Source organism: Gadus chalcogrammus, chromosome 22 (assembly GCF_026213295.1).
Source record: "Gadus chalcogrammus isolate NIFS_2021 chromosome 22, NIFS_Gcha_1.0, whole genome shotgun sequence".
NCBI classification, from domain to species: Eukaryota; Metazoa; Chordata; class Actinopteri; order Gadiformes; family Gadidae; genus Gadus; species Gadus chalcogrammus.
Genome location: NC_079433.1, coordinates 5,859,821 through 5,884,599, shown reverse-complemented (window position 1 = coordinate 5,884,599; position 24,779 = coordinate 5,859,821). Strand labels below are relative to the sequence as shown.

The 24,779-nt window shown below is 52.1% G+C and overlaps 1 protein-coding gene across 1 annotated transcript in view; it reads left to right on the top strand.

The window, feature by feature from the left end:
- Positions 1–24,779, top strand: part of jarid2b (jumonji, AT rich interactive domain 2b) — a 90,208-nt gene that overhangs the window by 42,704 nt on the left and 22,725 nt on the right. The window contains exons 4-5 of the mRNA XM_056583442.1: positions 9,145–9,482; positions 20,252–20,464. Coding sequence (XP_056439417.1) covers positions 9,145–9,482; positions 20,252–20,464 — 551 coding nt within the window. The remainder of the gene's footprint in view (positions 1–9,144; positions 9,483–20,251; positions 20,465–24,779) is intronic.

Here is a 24,779-nt window from a genome sequence, read left to right as displayed (position 1 = left end):
GACGCGTCTAAAAGACATCGCTGGTCGTGCGGACACGTAAACCGGATTTTCCAAATGGTGCGTGCACTTTATTGGGACTGTCTTTTGCACATAAATACTTGCAGATCCCCCCACTGTCGTGCACATAAACACACAATCATGGGTGTAGCCTGGACTCGTACTGGAAAAATATGTCTGCTTCAATACAGCGTGTGCGTGCGTGTGTGTGTGTGTGTGTGTGTGTGAAAAATATGAAGCTTGCAAGCTGGACTGCTCACGTGCACACACTAGCAGAAATGAGCCGCTAGACGTGCACACACACATGCACAGAGACTCTCAAATGGAGCCAGCTGCAGCTGAGGTAGTGGTTCTATTGGGACCATGTGGGCCATCTGGATCCAATGAGAGCCGGCCTGGAGGTACGGGGGAGCCTGGATCAGTGTACTTCTACTGACAGACAAACCCCTACCTCACCAGCGCTGGCGCACCATGCCAAACCGGATGCTCGCTGGACCGTAGCATTACAAGCTATCGGCTGAGATCTTGTCAGGTTCAATGCAGAATGAGTGCGTCCACTTTTCAATTGATTTGTGTTGTGTTTGTGTGTGTGTGTGTGTGTGTGGGGGGGGGGGGGGGGGGCAGGCGAGCCGGAGCCTTCTGATTGAAGTGGACTTCAGTTTGGAGTTGCGATGGGTTGTGGGGAAGAGGTTTGCCTCGTGCCCCCCCCTCCTCTACCTGTGTGGAGTGACCTCCTGCAGTTTCTGCAGTAGCACACCTACTGTCATGTAGACCCGTCACTGTGCGCTCACACAAGTGTCACTCTTCTCTTTTCGATGTATCCCCCACTCCCTTATACCTCATATTTCATTCTCCCTTGCATGCTCTCTGCCCCCCCTCTCCCCCTCTTTTTATCTATCTCGCTCTTTCCCTCCCCTCTCTCTCTCTCTCTCTCTCTCATTGTATCTCTGCCACTTGTAATATCTCTCCCTGTCCCCCTCTCTTCCAATACATGTCTCTGTCTCCGTGCCGGATGTCTTGATAAGTGTGCTGAAGTGTCTGTGGCCTTGGAATGCCTTTGAAGCTGTAAGTGGACCAATGCAAGCCCCTCGATAAGCCCCTATTTCCACCAGCTTTGTCAGGAGAGTGAGGGAGAGACTGAGGGGAAGGGGGGGGGGGGGAGGGAGAGAAGAGGAGAGCCATGGACCCCTGGAGACCAAGGCAAGATAATCTATTGGTGGAGTACAGCCCAGGAGGCCGGGAAAGACAGGAAGCTCCCCTTCCAATAACCCCTTCGCCAGAGTGTACAGACATACACACACACACGTGCACACACACAAAGGGGTCAATGTGTTCACGAAAAAAGAAAAAAGCAAGATTCGTCTCTTCAATAATTTATACGGGGACCAGACATCGATTAACACAACGGGTCGATCGACTCGTGCGGATGCACTTCATGCCTTCCTTCCCCCTCTCTGCCTGCCGCCGCCCTTCGCTGGAGAAAAAACTTGCTTTCCGCTCTAAAACACTTAGAGCTTTATCTCTCTCTCGCTCATGCCTCGACGGGACCGGCGATAAGCTCCGGTTCCCAAAGTAACACGAGCTCGCTCCAGAACCGGCACCCACGTTCCGCCAGAGACCGACGCTGTAACCACACAGACGGGAAGAAACCATTCCCTCCCTCCCGCCCTCCCCGTCCCACCCCAACGGGATGCGCCCCAGAAAAACGCTTCTCACACGCGGGTTCCCACCCCGGCCGTTCGCGGTGTTCCCGGCTCCATCTATCATGTTTCAGCGGGGGGGGGGGGGGGGTGGGGGTCGGGTTGCCATGTACTTCCTATAGCGCCGCTATATATAGAGCGCGGGGCGTTCTGTTCGCGCGGCGCACATCTGGTGGCTCAGGGTCGGGTTGTGCTGACTCGTCTCTTTGGTGTGTTCTTAGAATGACTCCCAGCGCGACGTGTTCACCTCTCTCTCGCCGCCGGGTCGGCGAACCCGGACGACATCTCGCTCCCGGTATATTAGCATGTCTTTAGTCGGGTTGTGTTACCACTCGGGTTCAACAAAACGGAACCAGAACTGCTCTAACTGGCGTGTTCCTTATTATTTTTTTTGGGATGGTTATACACAGTCTACAAACTGTACACAGAATGTCTGTGTATCCCTCCACCTACGTAAACACATGCATACATACATGCATGCGTATCTGTATACATAGGCCTACATGCATGCACATATACAACACGCACTCGGTATATACACAGAAAAACAAAAAACACAATAACGATACAATAATAGTTGAATTAAGACGACGAAATGCTGAATGCTAAACTCGTGTTCGACGGAGCATTGAGCCTACATGTCGATGCTGCAGTGGTGCATGATGTCAATATTTATACTGGTGTATCTGTACTGTTATTATCTTTCATTACCCGTTAAGGCATGCGTTTACACAGCCAACGGTTTTTCAAAAGCCAAGCAGATAAGCGCAGGCGCTTCTCATCACATATGGTTATTGTTATTCCGGGTGATTGTTAATTTCCGATGTTCCCTTCGCTCCGTCTTGCGCTATGCTTCTGCTGAGCTCCAGTCATTAATATTTGATGTGCGTAAAACACGGGGAAACGCAGCCGGCAACACACAAATCAGCTCCCTGCGTTCACAACAATCTCTTCTTTCTAATTGCCACTTAAAGTAATTCCCCCCCACTGTCGACGGCAAAGACAGGGTTTTTCTCCGCAAACGAGGGTGATTTGTGTACGTTTATGATCAAGCGTCTGGCCCAGCTCCTTAACCACTGTAGCCGACTCATCGCGCTGCCTCTGCGTTTATTCAGCGATACTGCTGATGTCATGCTCCGGTAGATGCAGCCAGGCGCTTCCTGCGTCCTCGGGTTTCGGATATATTTTGTTTTTATCTGGCCGGGCCATTTTTCTATGAGTTAACGAGCCAAGAGGCAGGGGAACGCTATCCAACACCCAGCGTCCCTCGCTGCTCGTGTCTCCCCCCCCCCCCCACCCAGTGGGTGTGAGAGCTGTAGATGTGCTCAGCTGTTGCTGCCAGGGCATTTCAGGTGACTTTTACATTTAGGGCGTTTAGCAGACGCTTTTATCCAAAGCGACTCACGTCGGTTAATACACACATTGACACACCGACGGCAGAGTCAACCATGCAAGGCGACAGCCAGCTCGTCAGGAGCAGTTAGGGGTTAAGTGTCTTGCTCAGCGACACATCAACACTGTGGAGGAGCTGGGGATCCTCCTAGCAACCTTTCGGTTACGAGACAACTGCTCTACCTCCTGAGCTAAGCCGACCCCTCCACTTCCGGCATAGAGGAGGCTCCAGGCCAAGTGTGTTGGTTCAGAAGTGGAGGAGGAGGGAGGGAGGGAGGGAGAGAGATGGCGACTTTGGACCAGGTGGTTGAGGGATGGAGTTTAGAACCTGCTGATTATGTCCTGAGAGATTCGGGAGAAAGGGAGAGACAAACATTGGCTTGCAGGAGGTGTGTGTGTGTGTGTGTGTGTGTGTGTGTGTGTGTGTGTGTGTGTGTGTGTGTGTGTGTGTGTGTGTGTGTGTGTGTGTGTGTGTGTGTGTGTGTGTGTGTGTGTGTGTGGGGCAGAGAGGGCATAAATGTTGTCCCAGCAGAGTTGCCTCACCTTAGGGCCCAGTAGTCTAGATTGTTCCGCCTCTCTCGCTCTGTCTCCGTCTGTTCAGTTTGAATAGGGTTGTTGTTTTAAGGAACGGGGCACAATACATTAAATACAAATGTTCTTTAATGTACTGCACTTACACTTTTGTGTAATGACCACAATTAAGATTATGAACAGAATATATGTTGTATTGTACTTGATTCAGTGTGTAATAATCCATCAATGAGAAAGAAATACTCTGTATCTTTCTCCGGCTCTCACCCCTGATTGTAGACCGATGGAAACATAATCTCTCCCTTTTGTTTATTAGTCACCAAGTCACCCTCCCCCCCCCCCCTCCCTCCCCCCCCCCCCCCCCCTCCCCCTCCTATCTCCTCTCGTCAGTGTCCCCGTGGCCCCGGCAGCACAGGAGACAATGGCTGTCTGCCTGGCATTTTGAAGCGTGATGCATGAAGCCACTGGGCGTTGTTCTCCTAAAGGGGTGGCGGGTGACATCCCGCTGTAATCACCTGCTCGTGTATCCTCCCGGTCGCCCTGTGTCGAGTTGTTTGGTTCCTTCCCTCTCTTTGTCTCGCTGTTGCTCTTATTCCCTCGGTCCCTGGTCTCTCCCTCGCTCCCCCCCTGGTCTCTCCCTCGCTCCCCCCCTGGTCTCTCCCTCGCTCCCCCCCTGGTCTCTCCCTCGCTCCCTCCCTCAATCTGTTTCTCTCTCATTCACACACTCACTCCCTCCCTCATTCCTCTCTTTAGAATTGCTATGAGTCTATTTATTTTGCCTTCTATCGGCTCATAACTTTATAACGGCTACATCATAACTTGGTAAATGTGCGGTCAATACACACCACTAAAGTCCCCCTGCGCCCTGACCCTTCTCTTGACCTTCTCCACCCCCCCCCCCCCCCCTCTGACCTGTAATGGCTAACCGATAGCGGCGGGTCAGAGCGGTAAAACTCAGAGAATGCAGCACAGTTCAGGTGGACCGTCTAGACAGGATGTCTGCTAAGCCCGGCCTACCTTCCACCTCGCCGTTGTCTCTCTCAGAGCTCACTCAGCTCTCGCTCTTAGTGTGAGCTCCATCGCTCTTAATGTGAGCACTCGCTCTTACTGTGAGCGCTCTCTCTCACTATTAATGTGAGCGCTCTCTCTCGCTCTCACTGTGATCGCTCTCTCTCGCTCTTACTCTGTGAGCTCTCTCTGAGCCCTTCCTCTCTCTCTCTCTCTGAGCCCTCTCTCTGAGTCTTCTCTCTCTGAGTCCCCTCGCTCTCGCTCTCGCTCTCGCTCTCGCTCTCGCTCTCGCTCTCGCTCTCGCTCTCGCTCTCTCTCTCTCTCGCTCTCTCTCAGTCCTCTGTCTCTATGAGTCCTCTCCCTCAGAGCTCGCGCTCTGTTCTCTCTACTCAAAGCATAATAACGCTCGTTCTCTCCAGTGTTTACCCCAGTACTGTATGGTTGAGGAGGCTGCCTTAACAACAATAGGGCCCGGCCTTGACTACCAATGTATAAAAAAATGATATATATATATATATATATATATATATATAAAAAAAAAATATATATATATTTACTAGATATATATAGATAGATATAGATATAGATAGATATAGATATATAAAAATAAATTATTATGCATTAACAAATAGAAAACTCTCGTAGGGAAAGAAAAAATACTTCCATCAGGTATAAGAAATAAAGATAAATAATGCATCGGTTCACAACAATGGTCGTGCCATAATGCTTTTTGAATGGAATTGAAATGGAGAGACCCCCCCCCCCCCCCCCCCCCCCCGCTCCTTGACCACCTGCTCTCCCATCGAGCTGTATAGCTTGTTTCAAATATATACACGGCATTGAAGTTATTATTGTTCTTTAGACATATTTGCAGGGTATATTCCATGTATGTACCTGCACATACATAATGAATTATAACTCACTGAATGAATATAACATGCAACATGTTGAGGCTTCATTAAAATGCATGTCCACTAGGGATGTGTCGGTCGCGACTGATTCGTTACAAAGAACGAATCCCGAACGTGAACGACAAGAACTGGTTCCCCAAAACAAGAAGAACTGGTTCTTTGATTCTTTTTTTTTAACATCAACCAAACATATGGTCACGTAAATAAAATATACAAACGAACAGAGCTCCGTCTCCCCGCGACTCATATTGATTGAGTCTACAACTTCCTCAAAGATTCAGCCAATGAGAGGTAACAATGGTGTTGGAATGGCACCTGGGTAAACCAATGACAAGGCGGTACCGTCGAATATGCGCGCTTTCTCTCTCTGACGTATCTTGGGTCATACCATTCGACTCATATATCCCCCTACATTTTTTCGAAAATAGACTTGACCTCCATCTGTTTATTGGATAAACACATTTCCCAATCCCAGGAGTCTTTGCTCCATTCTACGTCAATTTAAGAACAAACAAAGAAATTAAACTGCAGTTCGTATTTTTTATTTATGACCATGCAAGTTCTGTAATGCCTGAACAATGAAGAATTAAATGTAAAGTAAAATAAAATTATAAATGTAAAACCATGAATGAAATATAGAGAGTAAGCAAGTGGTATAAATATTGGTGGGACGTTCGACATACTATATAGCAGGCATCTCCAAACGGCGGACTGCGGATTTGACGGTCCTACCCGGACCCACGACATATTAAAAAAAAAAAAAATTATAATTATTATTTTTTTTATTTTTTTTTAAGATGTAATCTGACGTAACGAACGAATCAAAACGAACGAATCAAATAAACGAATCGTTATAGTGAACTGAACTGAAAGAACTAGTTCCCGGAAAAGAATCATTTTGCCCATCCCTAATGTCCACTCATAGACATTCATATTAACAGACACATTTGTTTTGAATGCAAAGCACTTGGGCTGCGTTATGTCTGAAAGGTGCACTTTGATTGTGCTATGTAAATACAGCCACTTAGTTATTTTAATTACTTACTTAAGCATGCACTCACACACCAGCCTAGTGTGTATTAGGAGAGGCAGGCTTTTGGTCAATTAAGAAACACGGGACTTAAAGGTTTCAGAGAGAAAACAAATGCTTTTCAATCACGTCCTTGGCGTGGCTCACTTGATCCACCTGGCTGTGGGCACCACCTGTATCTGAGTGGTTCAGCCAGCAAACGGGCTCACCGCCCTATAAAGAGGGCTGTATTTGAACAGGGCTCAGACAACACCCATTGTGGAGGAACCATACAAGCCGGCTAGATTGCAGCTCCCCTCCACTAATCTGTTATGACTGCACAACCCATATTCCATTGGCATCAGCATCGGGCGCAGAGTCTCCCAGCAGACTCTCAATCACAGCTTTCATCAGTCTGACCGTCCCTTATCTCATTCTCTGCCGTCTACCACCCGCATTCTCCTGTGACTCTCCTGTTTTCTTCCTTCTCTCTCTCGCTCTCTTCAAGCCCAGGCGGTTTCAGTCCTGTTCTAGAAGTCACGCAACCTCTCTTGTTGAAATCTCTCGCACAGAGATTTCTGTTTACCAACCGTGTCTCTCCCTCTCTGTCTCCCTCTGTCTCTCTTTCCCTCTCTGTGCCTCAGGCTCTCTTTGTCCCTCTCTCACTTCCTCCCCCTCTCTCTCTCTCTCTCTCTCTCTCTCTGGATCTCTCTCTCTCTCTCTCTGGATCTCTTCGTCCTTCCCTCTCTCCTCCGCTCTCTCCCATCTGTGTCCGGACCAGTTGAGGTAGCTCAGCTGTTTCCCTACCTTATCATCTCATGCACACAACATATGTAGGGCACAAGGTAGCCCCTTTATGAAGCATTATCTTTCTCCCTCAATTCATATCAAGTTTTCTCTGCACACCTTACATCCTACCTGTGTCCTTTCAGTGGTCTTCCGAAGAACATGACCCTCCCTTAACTCGCACAGTCATCCGATATCCAACTCCTCTCGGTGGTGAGGGTATCCACATTCAAACCTGACGCCGTTAGTGTGTGTGTGTGTGTGTGTGTGTGTGTGTGTGTGTGTGTGTGTGTGTGTGTGTGTGTGTGTGTCACGGGGGCAGCACACGGGCGGCACTGGCCCGTTCCATCTCCCGCAGCTCCCTGTGTTTGTGTTTATTCGCTGCCCTTTAGGCGTTGACGGGGCTGCGTTCGTTTAGCCTCTCGCACACCGGCGCGCCGTACGATCAACCCCAAGCGTGTGTGTGTCTGTGTGTAGTGTGTGTGTGTGTGTGTGTGTGTGTGTGTGTGTGTGTCATTTTTCAATTTCTCTGCTCGCCCACATTTGGCGGCGCGGCACTCGGAGCGCAATCATCCCGGGGTCTGGGAGCGCCGGGCTCCCCGCCACGACGCTCCGACAAATTGACCCATTGTGACTCCGTTGGCGTTCCCTGATTGAGGCGTAATCGGAGCTCCGGGCTCCCGGCCGCCGCCGCCGCCGCCGCGCCCCGGACATGATCCCCCCTTCCCCCCCCTGACGGCGAGCCGCGGCGCAGCAAATTGACGAATAAAGACAGGATATCACATGGTGCCCACACGCACTTATGTACGCAAAGAGCACCCACGCACAAAAAAGAGCACACGCATGTACACACACTCGCACACACATTACCGCAAGCACATGCACACGCATGTACACACAATCGCACACACATAACCGCAAGCACACACACACACACACACACACACACACACACACACGCGCGCGCGCAAACGCACACGCACACGCAGACCTCAGCACACACACTTTAGCACACACACTCGTAAGCGCACGCGCACACGCAGACCTCAGCACACGCACTTTAGCACACACACTCGTAAGCACACACACACACACCTGCGCTGATCAATTGAGGGTGCAAACTATGACTGTGGCTCCTATTATAGTGTGTATCTCTCTTTGGCTGCCTGTTCATATTGTTGAGAGAGATTGAGACCGAGAGAAACACGGAGATGAAGAGACACAGATAGGGAGACGGGGAGAGGAACACATTGGCAAGGAGTCAAAGAATGCGAGTGACTAACAGAGATTTAGATGGAGACCCACAAGGGACAATAGGAACCCATCAAGATGGAGAGATAGTGTAGCCAATCACGTTGAAGCCGATAATAACTGCAGGAGACTGCTTCTTTGTACTTAGTTTATTATCCCCCAGTCTACTGTCCCCTGTGTCCTCCCTCATAACCAGTCCGTACTCACCCTCCTCTCTTCTCTTCTCTACCGCTGCAATCCTTATACATGGTTGTATTCATAGCGTTCTCAGATATGTCTAATACCTGTGTGCTAATGTGCTTTTGGAGATGTTTATTTCTTTAAATGGAGAAAATGCTAATATAGATGGTTAAATCTTTTATCTGTTTTGTTACTATGCTTGAGGGGAGGGGGGGGGACGGGGGGGGGGGTCCTATGATTATGGGGTACTTTTATGCTTGTAATATGCTCTGTAAATTAACCCTCTCTTGTATCCCCTCCCCTCTCCTCATATCTCTCTTCTCCCCTCCCCTCTCTCCCCCCCCCCCTCCCCTCTCTCTCCCCCCCCCCCGTTCCCCAGGCCTCGGCTCCAGGCCCAGAGGAAGTTCGCCCAGTCCCAGCCCAACTCCCCCAGCACCACGCCCGTCAAGGTGGCCACCGAGGGGGGCTCGGCGCCGGCCAGCCTGCCGCTCGCCCCGCCCCCCTCCTCCTCCTCCTCGTCCTCCCTCTCCTCCCTGTCCTCGCTCTGCCTCTCCTCCTGCGCCTCGGCCTCGGCCTCGGCCTCCACCGCCGTCTCCTCCGCCCCCGCCTCGGCCCCGGCCTCCACCTCCGCGGCCTCCGCCGCCGCCGCCTCCATCCAGGAGCTGACCCGGCGCAAGCCCAAGACGGAGGACTTCCTCACGTTCCTCTGCCTGAGGGGTGAGGCGCTTCACTGTTCACTACTGTTTACTAATGTTCACTAATGTTCACTACTGCTCACTATGGTGTGGTCCTCTGCCTGAGGGGTGAGGCGCTTCACTGTTCACTACTGCTCACTACTGCTCACTAATGTTCACTAATGTTCACTACTGCTCACTACGGTGTGGTCCTCTGCCTGAGGGGTGAGGCGCTTCACTCTTCACTACTGTTCACTACTGCTCACTACGGTGTGGTCCTCCGCCTGAGGGGTGAGGCGCTTCACTGCTCACTACTGCTCACTACTGCTCAGTGCTCACTATGGTGTGGTCCTCCGCCTGAGGGGTGAGGCGCTTCACTCTTCACTACTGCTCACTACGGGACTTGGTACACTGAGCCCGTTCGTCCGGCGATTTGAATTCGCCCTGCAGAAGGGTCTGGAGAATACATTCCTTTCTGCTTCTGATACGCTTTTGCGGGAGCCAATCACCAAGTTGGCTTTCCCCCCTGGCGCACTATTGGCTGGTTTAGCACGACGACGACAGGGAAGCGACGGCAAGCAGGCAATTGCGTACCGAGTCGTTTGATCGAGGCCCGTTGGAGTGGCAGGAGATTGCTGACATGAGCTGATGATCGTTGATGATCCATTTGAGCAAACCTTCTCAGGGACACAGGCAAACTACTGCTAAGCACCTGGTGTGTAGTAGGGTGATGTGATTATGTTCACCGGGACATTGAAATGACCTCTAGCTGTTGTTAAAAGTGTTGGTGGCCCCTCACTGTTTCAGCCTGAATTCAAACACTATGAGATTAAAAACAATCTCGTAGTACTAAACTCACAAATGGAGTTCTTCTTCAACCTTCAAAGTTTGTAAATCTCTTATTGAAACATTTTCTTCCAATTAATTGAATCGTATTTATACACAGTATATTGAAAGAAAAGATGATAGTCTCTCACTGAAGTAGACACACACAAGGTGTCCGTGTCTGTAAGCGAGCAGTGTGACAGTCTGGTCGTGAATAATGGTTAGTGGATATTTATTTTTTGCCTTTGAGCTTACCGGGGTTATTCATCAGCACTCCTAATTAATAGGAACTTCGTCTCCGGCACACGCACACACACCGTACCCATGAAGCACAGATGAGTGTTGGGTGGGGGGACATCTCAGGGACAGGCACCCTGTTCGCTTGGTAGAATAGACGGTGGGGGGGGGGGGGGGGGGGGGGGGTATTCTTGTATTGAAAGTGATTCACTTGAGAATCCCAGTCCTTATCTTCTTTGATTCTTAATCGATTCACAACTCCCAGAATTCCAACTTCCCTTTGGCCTTGGGTGTGCCTTTCTGTGTTTACATTATTGCAATGAGCTGATTTAACGCTTTAGAATATGAAAGCTACATAATCTTAAACGCACACGCCCCTCAGACACACACACACACACACACACACACACACACACACACACACACACACACACACACACACACACACACACACACACACACACACACACACACACACACACACACACACACACACACACACAGTGCCGCTGCTCGCTATTTTGGGGCCCTAAGCATAACTCCTTTATGCCCCCCCCCCCCCCCAAAGAATTGGTTTCTGCCAGTTTAACATTTTATTAAAACGCAAAAGTTAAATCTACTTTGTAAACACAGTTCACAGAACAGCCAAAACATACATACAGTACACACAAGTATTGGAATGTCCAAAATCTTTTAAATTAAATAGTTATCCATAAATACAAACTTAAAACCAGTAAGTAAGAAAAATTCTTCTATGAAGCAAAGATTTACAAGCAGAAACTATTTACACAAATATTTACACACTTTACTTTGTAAACAGAGACAGCCTATTTCTTTTTTCTTTTTTTTTGGGGCCCCCCTCAGGACTTGAGGCCCTACGCGCAGCGCGTAGTGCGCGTTATGGGAGCGGCGGCACTGCACACACACACACACACACACACACACACACACACACACACACACACACACACACACACACACACACACACACACACACACACACACACACACACACACACACACACACACACACACACACACACACACACACACACAGTCTCTTTTTATCCTACTGAAGAGATTAATAAAGTGTTTTATGCCCCTATGAAAAAGAGATATGTCCTCTGGAAACGGTTGCCTTTTCATTTATATCGCCAGAATTACTGGGGGGTATATAGCGTGGTCTTTGTTGGGAGAAACGCCAGAGAGCTTTGTGAGCAGGAGGTGGCGCCTGTTCTAAACCGCGGGTGAGGAGACCTTTGCGAGTCCCAGCCGGGTTTTACTACAAAATACTGACCGGTGATTTAGTTACCGTGCATTTTACCACCGTCCAGACGACATTTGCAAGACCTGGAATACTACATCGAGGGAGGAAAGACTACGTTGTCTTTTCAAACATCCATCTATTACCATGCGCCCACAACCTTGACCCCCTGCTCTGGCGTCCTGATCCACAGAACGTCCTCCATCTTCCTTAACACGGCGGGAAACCTACTCTCCCGCTTCCGCCCACAAATGGACCCTTCTCTCTGAACGCGGGGGAAGAAAAAAAAGAACTTTTGCTTGGTTGAATTCCCCCCTTATCATCATTAACCTCTCTAAACTAGGCTAAAGACACTGGGGTGGCAAATTTAGATTACAATCAGTTTCCCAGCCGACGGCCATATCCCGTTTTCTGGCAGGAAGTCTCCCCTGATTGAATGTCATTCTAATCTAGCGGGGGTCTGCCGCTCACCAGATCATAATTGCCGCTCTGTGGCTCTTACGCCGAGGGGTGGAGCGGATGGTGGTGGTGGTGATGGTGGTGGGCTCCTTGATGGGCCTTATATAGGCCGCCCCGTCACATATAACGGTATATCATATGTGCTTTACGTCCGCCGTGTCCTCGGCTGCAGGAGATTGGATGGCTGCCGCCCGCCGCCTGGAATGCCGGCGTTCACTGAGGCCGTGCGCTAGCGAGCTCCCCGATCGTATTGATTTCACGCTCGTGGCTTCCACCCAGTGTGGCGTAGCACATCACAGCTAATGAAGCTAATTCCTTTGCCGTTTCGGCTTCTGTAACCGACGTGATCTAGTCGTCGACCGCTCCGGCCCCCGGAGAGAGGCTCTGCCCATAACGCGGCGGCTAATGCTAAAGCTAATGCTAATTATAGCGCTAATTTGGCGAGCTCACCACCTATGGGTTTTCCACGGGGCTCCGTTTCCACCCCAGCTACTCCCTGCTTGACCACTGTATTTATAGCCCTAGCTGGCAAGTGTGTGTGTGTGTGTGTGTGGGTGCGGCTGCTGTCTGCATGCACGCTGTGCCGATGACATTTTGCGGCGCAGACTGCCTTTGCAGTGTGTTTATCCCCGTGGCCTCGCATGTGACCCACATCCAGAGCGCCCTCACCGGGAGAGGGAGCGGGGAGAATGTCAGCGCGGACCCCGAGGGTGGACGGTTTGGTGGGTGGATGATGTGTGCGCGTGTGTACGGGAGGGAATGCATTTCCTGTCAGGCCATGTATCGTGGGTGAGGGGGGGGTCTGTGTGTGTTCCATCCCCACCTTTACATTCTGTATATGCGTTTCCCTGTTGATTCTAGTTTACGCGTAACCTGTTCGGACCCCCTTTGTCAACACGCGACAGACCCCCTCCCCCCCAATCCTCTACACGAGATGCCCCTCCGCACTGTGACGGTTCCTCCCTCCCTCCCTCCCTTCATTCCTCCCTCCTTTCCTCCCTCCCGTCATTCCTTCCTCCCTTGCCTTTATTGTGGACGTCGTGAGTTCAGCCTGAAGACCTAAAAGAAACCCCCACACACACACACACACACACACGTATATATCTACACCTGTTCACCGCCTCTCACACGGCGCTCCCTCCGTCCCACTCACTCGCTCACCTCTCAAACCTTGAAATGATATTTGCTTATCTTATCGGGCAAGCCCCCCCCCCCCCCCACTGCCCTACCATTTGTCAGTCACTCTGACAGCCACATAAAGGCATCTCTCACCACCAGAGGAGCCACAAAGGAGGGCGAAGCGCAACGCGGAAACCTCTAGAGAGCCAGAGGAAGAGGCTCGACGCGACTTGTGAAATCACACGTCGTCCCGCCCGCCTCCGTAGCTCACGGTGTAGAGCACACACACACACACACACACACACACTCAGTTAAAGGTGTGTGTGTGTGTGTACACACCATTGCACACATGCAAGTGTGTATTTCATCTCGTCAGTCACATGTGCACTGACGTGAATTCTTCTGGGAGACGTTTTGCTTGCCAGGCCGTTGTTGCCGGGAAGCGTAATGGGAAGACTGAGGGGGGGGGGGGGGGGGGGGGGATTATTTTTAATTTGTTATGATGATGGGGGGGGGGTGGATTTATTAATGTGATGCAACGGGGGAGTAACGACACGGGAGGCAGAGCAGCGTGTCCGTCTGTCAGGGAGACGGAGAACAGCAGGACGGACGGTGTGGGGCCGTGTCCGTCCGTCTGTCAGGGAGAACAGCAGGATGGACGGTGTGGGGCCACACCTCCCACATCGGCTAGCGTCTGGGAGGGGGAGGACGCACTCCGGCTGGGCACTCCGGCTGGGCTCTGGCACACGCACGCGCACACACACACACACGAGTACACGTACACTCAGGTATTTGGATAGCAAGCACACACACGTGCATGCTCAGGTATTCAGATAGCACACACACGCACGCAAACATGCACGCTAAGGTATTGAGATAGCACGATCACGTGCACACTCAGGTATTTAGAGAGCACAAATACGCACACACGCTTTGATGTTCAGATAGCACGCAGACGCTTAATCACACAAGTATTTATTCAGAGTTACCTGGAAACACACACAAAAAAAACACTGATAGACATGCAAACAAAAACACTCTGATAGACACGCACACAAACACACTACGATAGACACACACACTGATAGACACACACTCTGATAGATACACACACACTCCGATAGACACACACCCACACACACACTCTGATAGACGCATACACACACTGCGATAGACGGACACGCACACACAGAAACACTCACTTACTTATCAAGACTTGCATAAATAGCGAGCTTCACAGACAGCTTGTGTGTGTGTGTGTGTCTGTGTGAGTGTTTGGCGCTGGTTCTCAGATTGATGTTTATGTGTGGTCCGGGCCCACGGCTGAACTGTTTATATCCTCTGAGCCATCTGGGCGGCAGCCAGCCAGTCTGCCTCTGGGAGACCCTCCGGGTGTCACGCCCAGGGGGACAGGCAGGGGGCAGCACTGGGCACAGCAGCAGCAGCGGTGGTGGTGGAGGGGTGTTCGGGCCTGGTTGAACCCAGGTAATGCCTTGATCGCTGTGTGATGACACCCTGACCCAAATGCACAATTCACTGCGAGATGTAGCTCGTATCACGCTATTTAAACATGACGAAAGAGTGACCCTCTTAGCAAGGGTAATGGAGTTGTTTTAAGTCATCAGGGCTTGGCACTCACAGTAAACACATGCAAGGCATCCAAGCAGACAAAACGACGACTAAACAGGGCAAGCCCTGTCCCGGATGAGACGCTGTTTATGTAGAGTACATCTCCACGAGGGCTCTCAGCTCGCCCATGCAGTCGCGGGTCAGTAGGTCAAGTTATGCAGAGAGCGAGACACTCTTAATAGAGCGAGCGCTCTCTTAAGGCGACTCGTCAAGGTGCCTCCACTCTGAGCTCAGCCAGAGAAACGGACGTTTCTTCGTTTTTTTTCTCCTTTTCATTCACACACCGCACAACTCGTGTCGTTCGAAAAAGCTGTCTCAAAAAAAAAAAAAAAAAAACGGGTTTTGTTTTTTTCCCCCCTCTCTTTAATTGATTCCGATTTCATTTGTCTCTCTCTCCTCGGGTTGGGGTCCCCGTGGTCGCTTGTCGCCGTGGCGGCGCCGCTCCGCTGATTGACTGCGGGACTGTAAATTGTCCTCATTGTTTCTGTTCCACTTAAGGGGATCAGCAGAGGGGACCGGGGTTGTAATTACCCCCAGAGTCCTGTTAAAAATGACATTCCTAATAGACGCTTTCAGACCTCGCTCTGATTGGTCTGCGGTCAGAACAAGGCCGCTGTAATTGGGTGGGGGGTGGAGGGGGCACTTCGGGGGTTTTGAACGCTGCTGGAGTTCTGGGATGGAGGGGGCCCCCCATGTGTGTGTGAGATTGGGGAACCGAAAAGGCTTTGGGGCTCATGTTAGAATCTCTCTGGCAGTGTTTGTGTATGTGTGTATTGGTCATTCTCTCTGAATTGCAGGCTTCACCGCAATTCCTCTCTCTCTTTTTCGCTTTGTCTCTCTCGTTGCCACTCTTTCTCTCTCTCTCTCTCTCTCTCTCTGTCTTTGTCTCTGTCTCTCTGTGTGTGTGTCTCTGTCTCTGTCTGTCTGTGTGTCTCTCTCTCTCTCTGTCTCTGTCTCTGTCTCTCTCTCTCTCTACCTACCATATTTCCTCCCTTTGTATCTGGCATCACCTGGCTCCACACTTTCCCCTGGTCAGAGTTACTCTGGTATTTTCTCTGGCCCTTGCACAACTTGCAACTCCCTTTTTATTTTCAAAACGGTCGAGGCGGACAACCAAACCAAACTTTCCCTGCACCTCTGTGACCCCGGGTGACCCCCAGGGCCTGGTATCCATTGACCCTATGACCCCGGGACTGGCCAGTAAATGAGCTCCATTTAGCTAATGAAGCTGGTGAACTGCAGCGGAGTGGGCCAATGTGGCATCGCTCCCTCACTGTTTGTTTGTTCAGAGGGACTAGCATTTACTGTGTCACCCGAGATAGATGAGGGTGTGTGTGTTCGGCCATTTGTGTGTCTCTCAGACGTGTGTGTGTGTGTGTGTCTCAGATCATGAATGTGTGCCTGCGACCCTCTGCGTCCATACATCCATCCAAACAGATGTGGGAAGCGGCCGAGTCTAGCCGCTGGCTAAACCCTTCGTCATGTTTGCGGCGCTGGCGTCGACCCCCACCCTTTCCACTCAACTCCCTCTCCGCAGACCTGTCATAACAAGGGCTGTGCAGCCGGGAGTGCAGCGCCCAGCGAGCCAGGTATGGGCTTGGAGCCTCAGCCGGCGACCGACCGCTGGAAAGCACGGAGCTCGTCCGAGCCAAGGATCCAGGCCCTCCCCGGTGTCTCCACACACCCGCGGGTTTTTTTTACGGTGGTCCCGCCGCACTGTAGCAAAGCGAAACCCTAATCCCGCGTCCCCCACCGAGAGGGTCGTAGATGTAGTTCTGCTGGTGGTGCTGGTGGAGGAACGCGCCAGCGGTGCACTTGACAATGAGAGGCCCAGAGTGGTGCTTCTGAGCCGTGTGTGTGTGTGTGTGTGTGTGTGTGTGTGTGTGTGTGTGTGTGTGTGTGTGTGTGTGTGTGTGTGTGTGTGTGTGCGTGTGCGTGTGCGCGCGCGCGCGCGCGCGCGCGCGCTTGTGTAATGTCATCTCCGTTAGAGCAGCCAAGCTTGGCTACTGTGTCACTGAGGTATCAGCCCTCACACAAGCACATACACGCGCACACGCACACACCGCACACATACTCACACTTAACTCTGACCAAGCAAGTGTTTCACAATTCTGGTGTGTGTGTGTTTGTGTGTGCGTGTGTTTGTGTGTGTGTGCTCGCTTGTGAGTCACAAAGCTCAAGTATCTGCCATCTAATTGACAGGCGGTTGTACAGTAATCCTGGCCGGGCCGCCCACCCCCAGCCTCCCCCCTCCTCTTTGTTGAAACTCATCAACGCTTCTGTGAGGGCCCCTGCACTTCACTCCCCCCCCCCCCCCCCCCCGGGCCCATGAGTCAGAGAGCAAGCGGCAGCACAGGGCTCTAAAGGTCTGCCGACAGACGAGGAGATGCCCTGTCTCAGCCTGGTTCTCTATCCGTCTCATCTGGCTCCCTGCGTCTTTCCTTCTCCACCTTGGTGAACAGATGCTCCCCAGCTCGTCTGAAGGGGTGTTGCACCATCGAGTTCATGTGAGATCGGAGGTCTGCGATTACGCCCACCTCCCTGTGTGTGTGTGTGTGTGTGTGTGTGTGTCTTTGCGTGTGTGTGTGTGTGTCTTTGCGTGTGTGTGTGTGTGTCTTTGCGTGTGTGTGTGTGTCTTTGCGTGTGTGTGTGTGTCTTTGCATGTGTGTGTGTGTGTCTTTGCGTGTGTGTGTGTGTGTGTCTTTGCGTGTGTGTGTGTGTGTGTCTTTGCGTGTGTGTGTGTGTGTGTGTGTCTTTGCGTGTGTGTGTGTCTTTGCGCGCGCGTGTGTGTGTGTGTCTTTGCGCGCGTGTGTGTGTGTGTCTTTGCGCGCGTGTGTGTGTGTGTCTTTGCGCGCGTGTGTGTGTGTGTCTTTGCGCGCGTGTGTGTGCGTGTCTTGTGCGTGTGTGCGTGTCTTGGTGCGTGTGCGTGTCTTGGTGCGTGTGCGTCTTGGTGCGTGTGCGTCTTGGTGCGTGTGTGTGTCTTTGCGCGCGTGTGTGTGTGTCTTTGTTTGTGTGTGTGCGCGCCGTGGCTCCAGGCAGATTAATGCCGGTAATAATTGTATTGACGCGATCAGTCACAACGGGTGAATCGTCCTGGCGTCCCCCCCTCCCCGGCTGTGTTGCCTTTAATAATAAACATTGTCCCAATGAAAATATAATGAACCGTTGCGTGAGTCGCATTTGCAACGGCATCGATTTAGTAATAAAGCACCCTGGGACATCATAAACTGCCTGTTTCCTCGCTCGTAAAAAAGCTCTGATTAAATAACAATGCCGGGGCAGTGTTGAGCGCTGGGCCAGTAGACACAAAGCGGTGATGTTCAGCGGGAACGTGTAGTCGTCTGAGATGAGCAAAACGTGTGAGTGGCGTTTGAACACGAACAGTGGTAACAGCATGCGTGTCTCGGGTAAACAATGAGTGTGAACCTTGGTGGACGTCTCCTTTAGTCCCCTCCACGAAGCCTCACGATGCGAGCTGAACACTCGGTGGCTCCGCCTCCCACCTGGCGAACCGCCCGCCACGTCGCCGGTTCAAAACCTCCCGCCGAGCCACTCGCACGTCGTCCTCCCCGCACGCCGATTACTGCCGTTTTCGAAAGTGGAATGAAAAAGATTACGTGGGACATCGGGGGCAAGGCTAAGTGCTGTGCGCCGTGCGGTCCAGTCGATATGGATGGGCGTCTTGGGCTAGCTTTAGCCTCTTTCTGCTGCGCTGGAGGTCAAACAGGTCTGACCTCCCGCTGGACAAGGGGCTCGGCAACGGGAGGTCAAAGCATCAAGACTGTGACTCGATGCACACGCAGGACACGGGGTGTGTGAAGGAGAGAGAGAGATAAGGGAGGAGAAAGAGACACACAGAGAGGGAGAGAGAGAGAGGGGGAGAGAGGGGTAGAGAGGGAGAGGGAGAGGGTGAGAGGGAGAGAGAGAGAGAGAGAGAGAGAGAGAGAGGTAGTAGGGAATTCAAGTGTGCATCGAAGCTACGCTAGGACTTAAGGATTCCTCTACAGCATGCCGCTGAGCGAGCCGTGCTTGTAAATAATGCAGGTTGCGTCGCATTTCCACTGTGGTCATTTATTTTGAGAGGCCGGTGGGCTCTGTGTACGAAATACTGAATAAACTAGGAAGGAAGTGATGGTGGAGAGAATAAAAAATGTGTGAGGGAGATGAGGGGGAAAATGAGATTCAAAGAGTCAGAGACCGATACGTTTTCAGACCTACGGTCGAACCGCCGACCACCGGTCTTGCACCTTGGGTTCACCCTTGCGGTTGTTGTTCTTTCTTCTTCTGCTTCTTCTTCTTCTTTTTCTTCTTCTGTGGTGTTTGGTCTCGCGGTGCATTTCCCTCATGATTTACAGCTGGACGCGCACGGCAGAGACTCGGGTTTCAATCCAAACAGCACCGTGTTGTTCATTCAGGCACAGCCAGGAGCCCACGGCCTGCACGGTGATTTATCAGCTCAACATTATGAGCTTTAATAACACTTAACGACCTTTCGTGAGAGTGGTTTCGTGCGTTTGCGGGTGCCTGCGTGTGTGTGTGTGTGTGGTGTGTGTGCGCGTGCGCGCCTGTTTGTGTGTATTCATGCATGCAAAGGTGCATGAATAATTGCAAAGTGTTTCGCTGTCCATCACGGACCGCGTTTAGTGACCGAACACGTGTTCATCTAGAATCCATCTTTCACATAGTGTGTCAAGTGTTTGTGATCGAATGGCTTAGAATGAACTCCAGGATGTACTGCAGCATGTGTAATGTTATTGTGATGTTCTTGCAACCAGCCATATTTCCTTGGCCTAGGAAACAGGTTCTGCATAGCAAAAGTTGCCTTCTCAATTATTAATCAAAGAAGGTTGGGTACGTTTTATCTCTTTTGAGACAGTTCCAAGTTTAAGATCGAGCATTGTTTTGTTTTTGGTTGGAAAAAATCAGGGACATTGTTTCAACTCTTTTCAACTCCTTTTTGTCACGGTCGTGGACGACAGAATCCTGTACATGCTGAGTGTATTGGTCTGTTATAAGATTCTTCCATGTTATGGTCTTTGAGTACAGAGTCCTGTACATACAGTCTACACTTGTCTATTATCCAAAGTCCTTGCCCTTGGAGGACAGTGCTGTGCATACAGACTATAGTGCTCTATTAATCAACTCCTCCATGTTTATGTTGTGGAGGACAGTGTCCTGTACATGCAGTCTATAGTGGTCTATTATAAACCCCTCCATGTTTAGCTGGTGGAGTACGTGAACGTGCTGACTGAGTTCTCTGTACCCCCCCCTCCCCCCAGGCTCTCCGGCCCTCCCCAGCCACATGGCCTACTTCGGCAGCTCTCAGGACGAGGAGGACCTGGAGGACAACTGCGGGGAGACGCGGGAGGAGCCCGTCAGGAGGAGCCATTACCACGGCAACGGCCCCTACGCCTCCTACACCTCCTCCTCCTCCTGCCAGTCCACCCCGCGCAAGGGCAAGACCCCGGGCAGACAGCCCCTCAACGGACACGGTAAGGACCCCCCCCCCCCCCCCCCCCCCGCGCCACCCCACTTCCTGTTCACGACCCCGCCGCTTCCTGTTCTGCAGAGAAACACCAACACACAACACAAGCACCATACACACACATTAACACGCACACACGAGCGCAATGTCAACTGGAATATTTGAGGGATTCTAAGGACAATTATGGCGTCTGAAGATGAGACAGCTGCTGGATGCTGCTCTGTATTCTCTCAGCTGCTCTCTCTCGAAGGAGGAGGAGGAGGGAGGGACGGGGAGGAGGGAGGAGGGAGGAGGGGGGCTGTGCATCTCATCCCAGTACTCTTCCACCCCAATTAACAAGTCTTTTCTGAAGCCTTAACAAGGTGTTTACGCACGCACTGCAACAGCTGGCCCACACACACACACACACACACACACACACACACACGCACACGCGGCCGTGGGCTGGCATTTAATGCATGGATGCCCCGTGCACGGCGTCTGCATACAGATCCTTGCCTCTGGGGCGTGTAACCCCTGTCGATGTGAGGGATTAATAATGGATGTAGAACTTCATACGCAGCACCGCCAGTCCACTTTCAAAGTTGGTAAAGTAAACAAGATATACTAGTGTGCACGGTCAGGCGCGCGCACACGCGCACACAACCACTTTAACACTCCCTCCTTTATTCCTCCAATCTTCCGGCGCTCCTTCCCGCAGTCTCCATTACACCCATACATCACCCCCCCCCGCGCCTCACCACCCCCCGCGCCTCACCCCCCCCCGCGCCTCACCCCCCCTTGCTCCCCCGGCCTCGCTGACATCACCCCCCCCCCCCCCCCCCCAAGGTGGGTGTTCAGCCGTAGAAAAGTGGAGGCGTGTACTTCATGCTCAGCTCCCATGTTAAGAGAGGGACCGGGGGAGGGAGAGATAATGGGAGGGAGGGGGAGAACAGGGGGGAGAGATAATGGGAGAGAGGGGGAGAACCGGAGGGAGAGGGAGAGGTGGAGGGCAGCCTCACCCCACGCTGAACTCCCGGGGAACTCTTTGACACCCGACACCCGTGGAGATACCTACCACGGGCGCATTGTGTGCCAGCGCCGCGCATCAGGCCCGACGCAGGCAGCGGCGTGCACGCACGTGCGTGCACGCACGTACGTGCGCGCGGTCACGCCGGGTTCGTGTGCGCGTCTCTTATCGGCGCGTGTTCCTGAGAGCAGGGCTCCTCTCGTGACGGTGAGTTCAGTGAATGGATAAATGGGTATTGGAACAGGGGAGCTCTTCAGCGCAAAACCGATACCGCGCTGCTAGGATACGCCGGCAAACAGATGCACACACGGATAACACACACAGATGAGCACGCACACAAACAGACACACAGCGTAGAGTGCACAGTAGTGTCCCTTGTGGGTGGGCCTATAGGGTTGTGTTGGTCATCGGGACATTCTGTAGTGGCTGGCTACCGGACACTCAAGGACAGGCCTGGCGGGAGGAGCTGGAGGACGAGGAGAAAGGACTGCAGAATGGAGTGAAAAGAGGAGGTTCGGGCAGGGGGAACCGTTCAGAAGGGATGATGTGTTGATGGAGAGAGAAGTGGCGATGGAGGAGGGCCTCTAATGTCTCTCTCTCTCTCCCTTTCTCTCGCTCGCTCTCTCTCCCTTTCTCTCGCTCTCTTTTGAGGTCTCTCTCTCTCTATATCTCTCTCTCCTTGGAGGTCTCTCTCCCTCTGGAGCTCTGCCATGTTCCATGTTGACACAGCTAAATTAAACCTCTTTTATTGGGCTCTCAGGGTCCTCCCCCCCCCCCCCCCCCCTCGCCTAGCAGCAGGATCGCTCTCCCATTTTTCATTCAGCCTGAGGGCCGAGAGAACCTTGGCCACGCGCTTGTGGTCATGAGTACACACACACACACACACGCACACAAACACACACGCATATGGAACAGAGACACACACCCAAACCTACGTGGCCGTACAAGTCAGAAGCCACACACACACACGTGTACGTCTAAGCGTCCGTGCGTATAGAACAAAGACACACTGCCAAACCTACGTGGATGTATAAGACGCACGCACGCACACACACAAACACACACACACACACAAACACATATAGCGCTTTCTCGCAGACGCCCCTCGCTAAGCTTTTTATAGTGTGTTTCCTAATGCGGGGGCATTAGCTTATGTGCGCGCACGATCCACTTGACCGCTGCGGTCTGGGTCCCCACACAGCGCGGCCTATTGACGCTGTGGCTCCAGCGCCAGCGCCCAGCCCTGTCAGCGCTGGGGGGAGAGAGAGAGAGAGAGAGAGAGAGAGAGAGAGAGAGAGAGAGAGAGAGGGGGCCATTGACCGCGGCGTGTTAATTGGCCCGGCCCAGGGCTCCAGCGCGTCTCTCGTCGGCCCGTCTGGCCCCGAGGAGCCCGCCGCCGCCGTCGCCGCCGCCGCCGCACGCACGGCTTCTTTTCCATCGCCAGGCGGGCTCAATCGCAGCCATTGAAACGTGGCGAGGTAAAGAGGTCGTAAAGAGGCGCGCGCACGCGCGCGCACACACACAGTCGTACACTCGCATGCACTGTCGCAGTCGCGCACTCTTGATCGCATGCACGCACACGCACTCTTGCACACAGCTGTACACCTATTCCCGCCGAAACATCTTCCCACACAAACACACTCATTCCCAAGAAAACATGAGCATACATATTCCCACGTGCACTCACACAAACAAACACACTAACACACACTCTTTCCCATACACACTCACACACTAACACTCACACGTACACACACACACACACTCCCTTTCCCATACACACAGTCACACACTAACACTCACACACACATACTAACACACACTCTTTCCCATACTCACACACTAACACTCACACGTACACACACAAACACTCCCTTTCCCACAACACCCCTTACACTAACACACACACACACACGTACTCTCTTTCCCATACACACACTCACAGTAAATCATGCATACTTGAGTGACGGGTGGAGTCCGCCTCGGCCAGGCAGCCGTCTCCCCCTCCCTCCCTCACTCTCTCTCTGGGCGTGTGTGTGTGTGTGTGTGTGTGTGTGTGTGTGTGTGGCTTGTTCCCGCTCCAACTCGCCACTTGTGTCCGTGCCAGGGGTCTAGCTGCGCTACAGGGGCCCGCACTGTGGGACCCCTGTCCTCCCATAGGGGCCCGCCCGGGGGCCGGGTGGGTCAACAGCAGCCTGGAAGAGGTGGATGGACCCCATCCACGGGGCCTTCGCCTTTTGTTTGCAGGGCTGTAATTCATTACCCCCCCGAGTGGGCTGGGATCACTCACGGGGGGGGGGACGCGCCGGCTCTGGCTGCCCCCTTGGGCTCGGTGTTGAAAGCCTCGTCGCTCTAAGCCTTAAAGGTCCCATTCTATTGCGCCAGGTGTGATTGTGATTAAGCATTACAAGCTGTTTTTTAAATATGTGCCTCGTTCTATGTTGTAGTGAGTCGTCCACCTAGATGTATGAGGGATAGATGAGCAACGTTTGCTACAGTCCACTGGGTAGGCTGGTAGACTGAGCTGTCCAGCACACATCTATGTGGACACGCCCACTCGTGATGTCACTAAAACATAGGATGAGGCAGATTATTTAAAGTGGCTTGTAGCGGCTAATCACACTCACACCTGGCACAATTAATGCTTTCTACTATTCTGTAATTTCGCCTGGGCAACAATTTTGTGAATTTGATGAACATGCCACGAAGGAACAGGTTGAGATTTCCCCCCTTGCTCGAGGGCGGCGGCAGGTAGACCGTGTGGACGCTGGGGGATCAAACCCCGGTATCTTTGCGTCTGGGAGTGGAGCAGAGTAGCTGCTACGCTATAGGCAGGTTTGTGGGACACGTCGTAGCAGATGGGGGGGGGGGGGGGGGACAGCATACCGATAGACAACATTCAAGACGGAGTGGATTTGTTGTGCCTTTAACTCCGCTAATCGCCAAAGCCAGGGATAGAAAGTGTTTGATGTACCCCGGGGTTCACTATCTTTTAATAAGCGCAGGAGACTGTTATTGATCCCAGTCTTTAAAGGGGCGGCTTTGAGACATAATCTGATGATTTGTATGCACGTAGGTTTTATTTGAGTAGATAACAGCAGGCTTTTCTGTCAGATCCATGTAGGCTATAATATCCTGTGTCGGGCCGTACCATAGTTTGGACAGCGGCTATCCAATGCCCATTTATGTTCTGAAAGAACGGAAGGATCCGGTGTCGTTTCCCCATTAGTGGAACTATTTGGTTTCTGTAATGGGCGCAGAAGGAGGCTTCCCATGTCACTGATGTCCCCTGCTGAATCCTGCCACATACCAG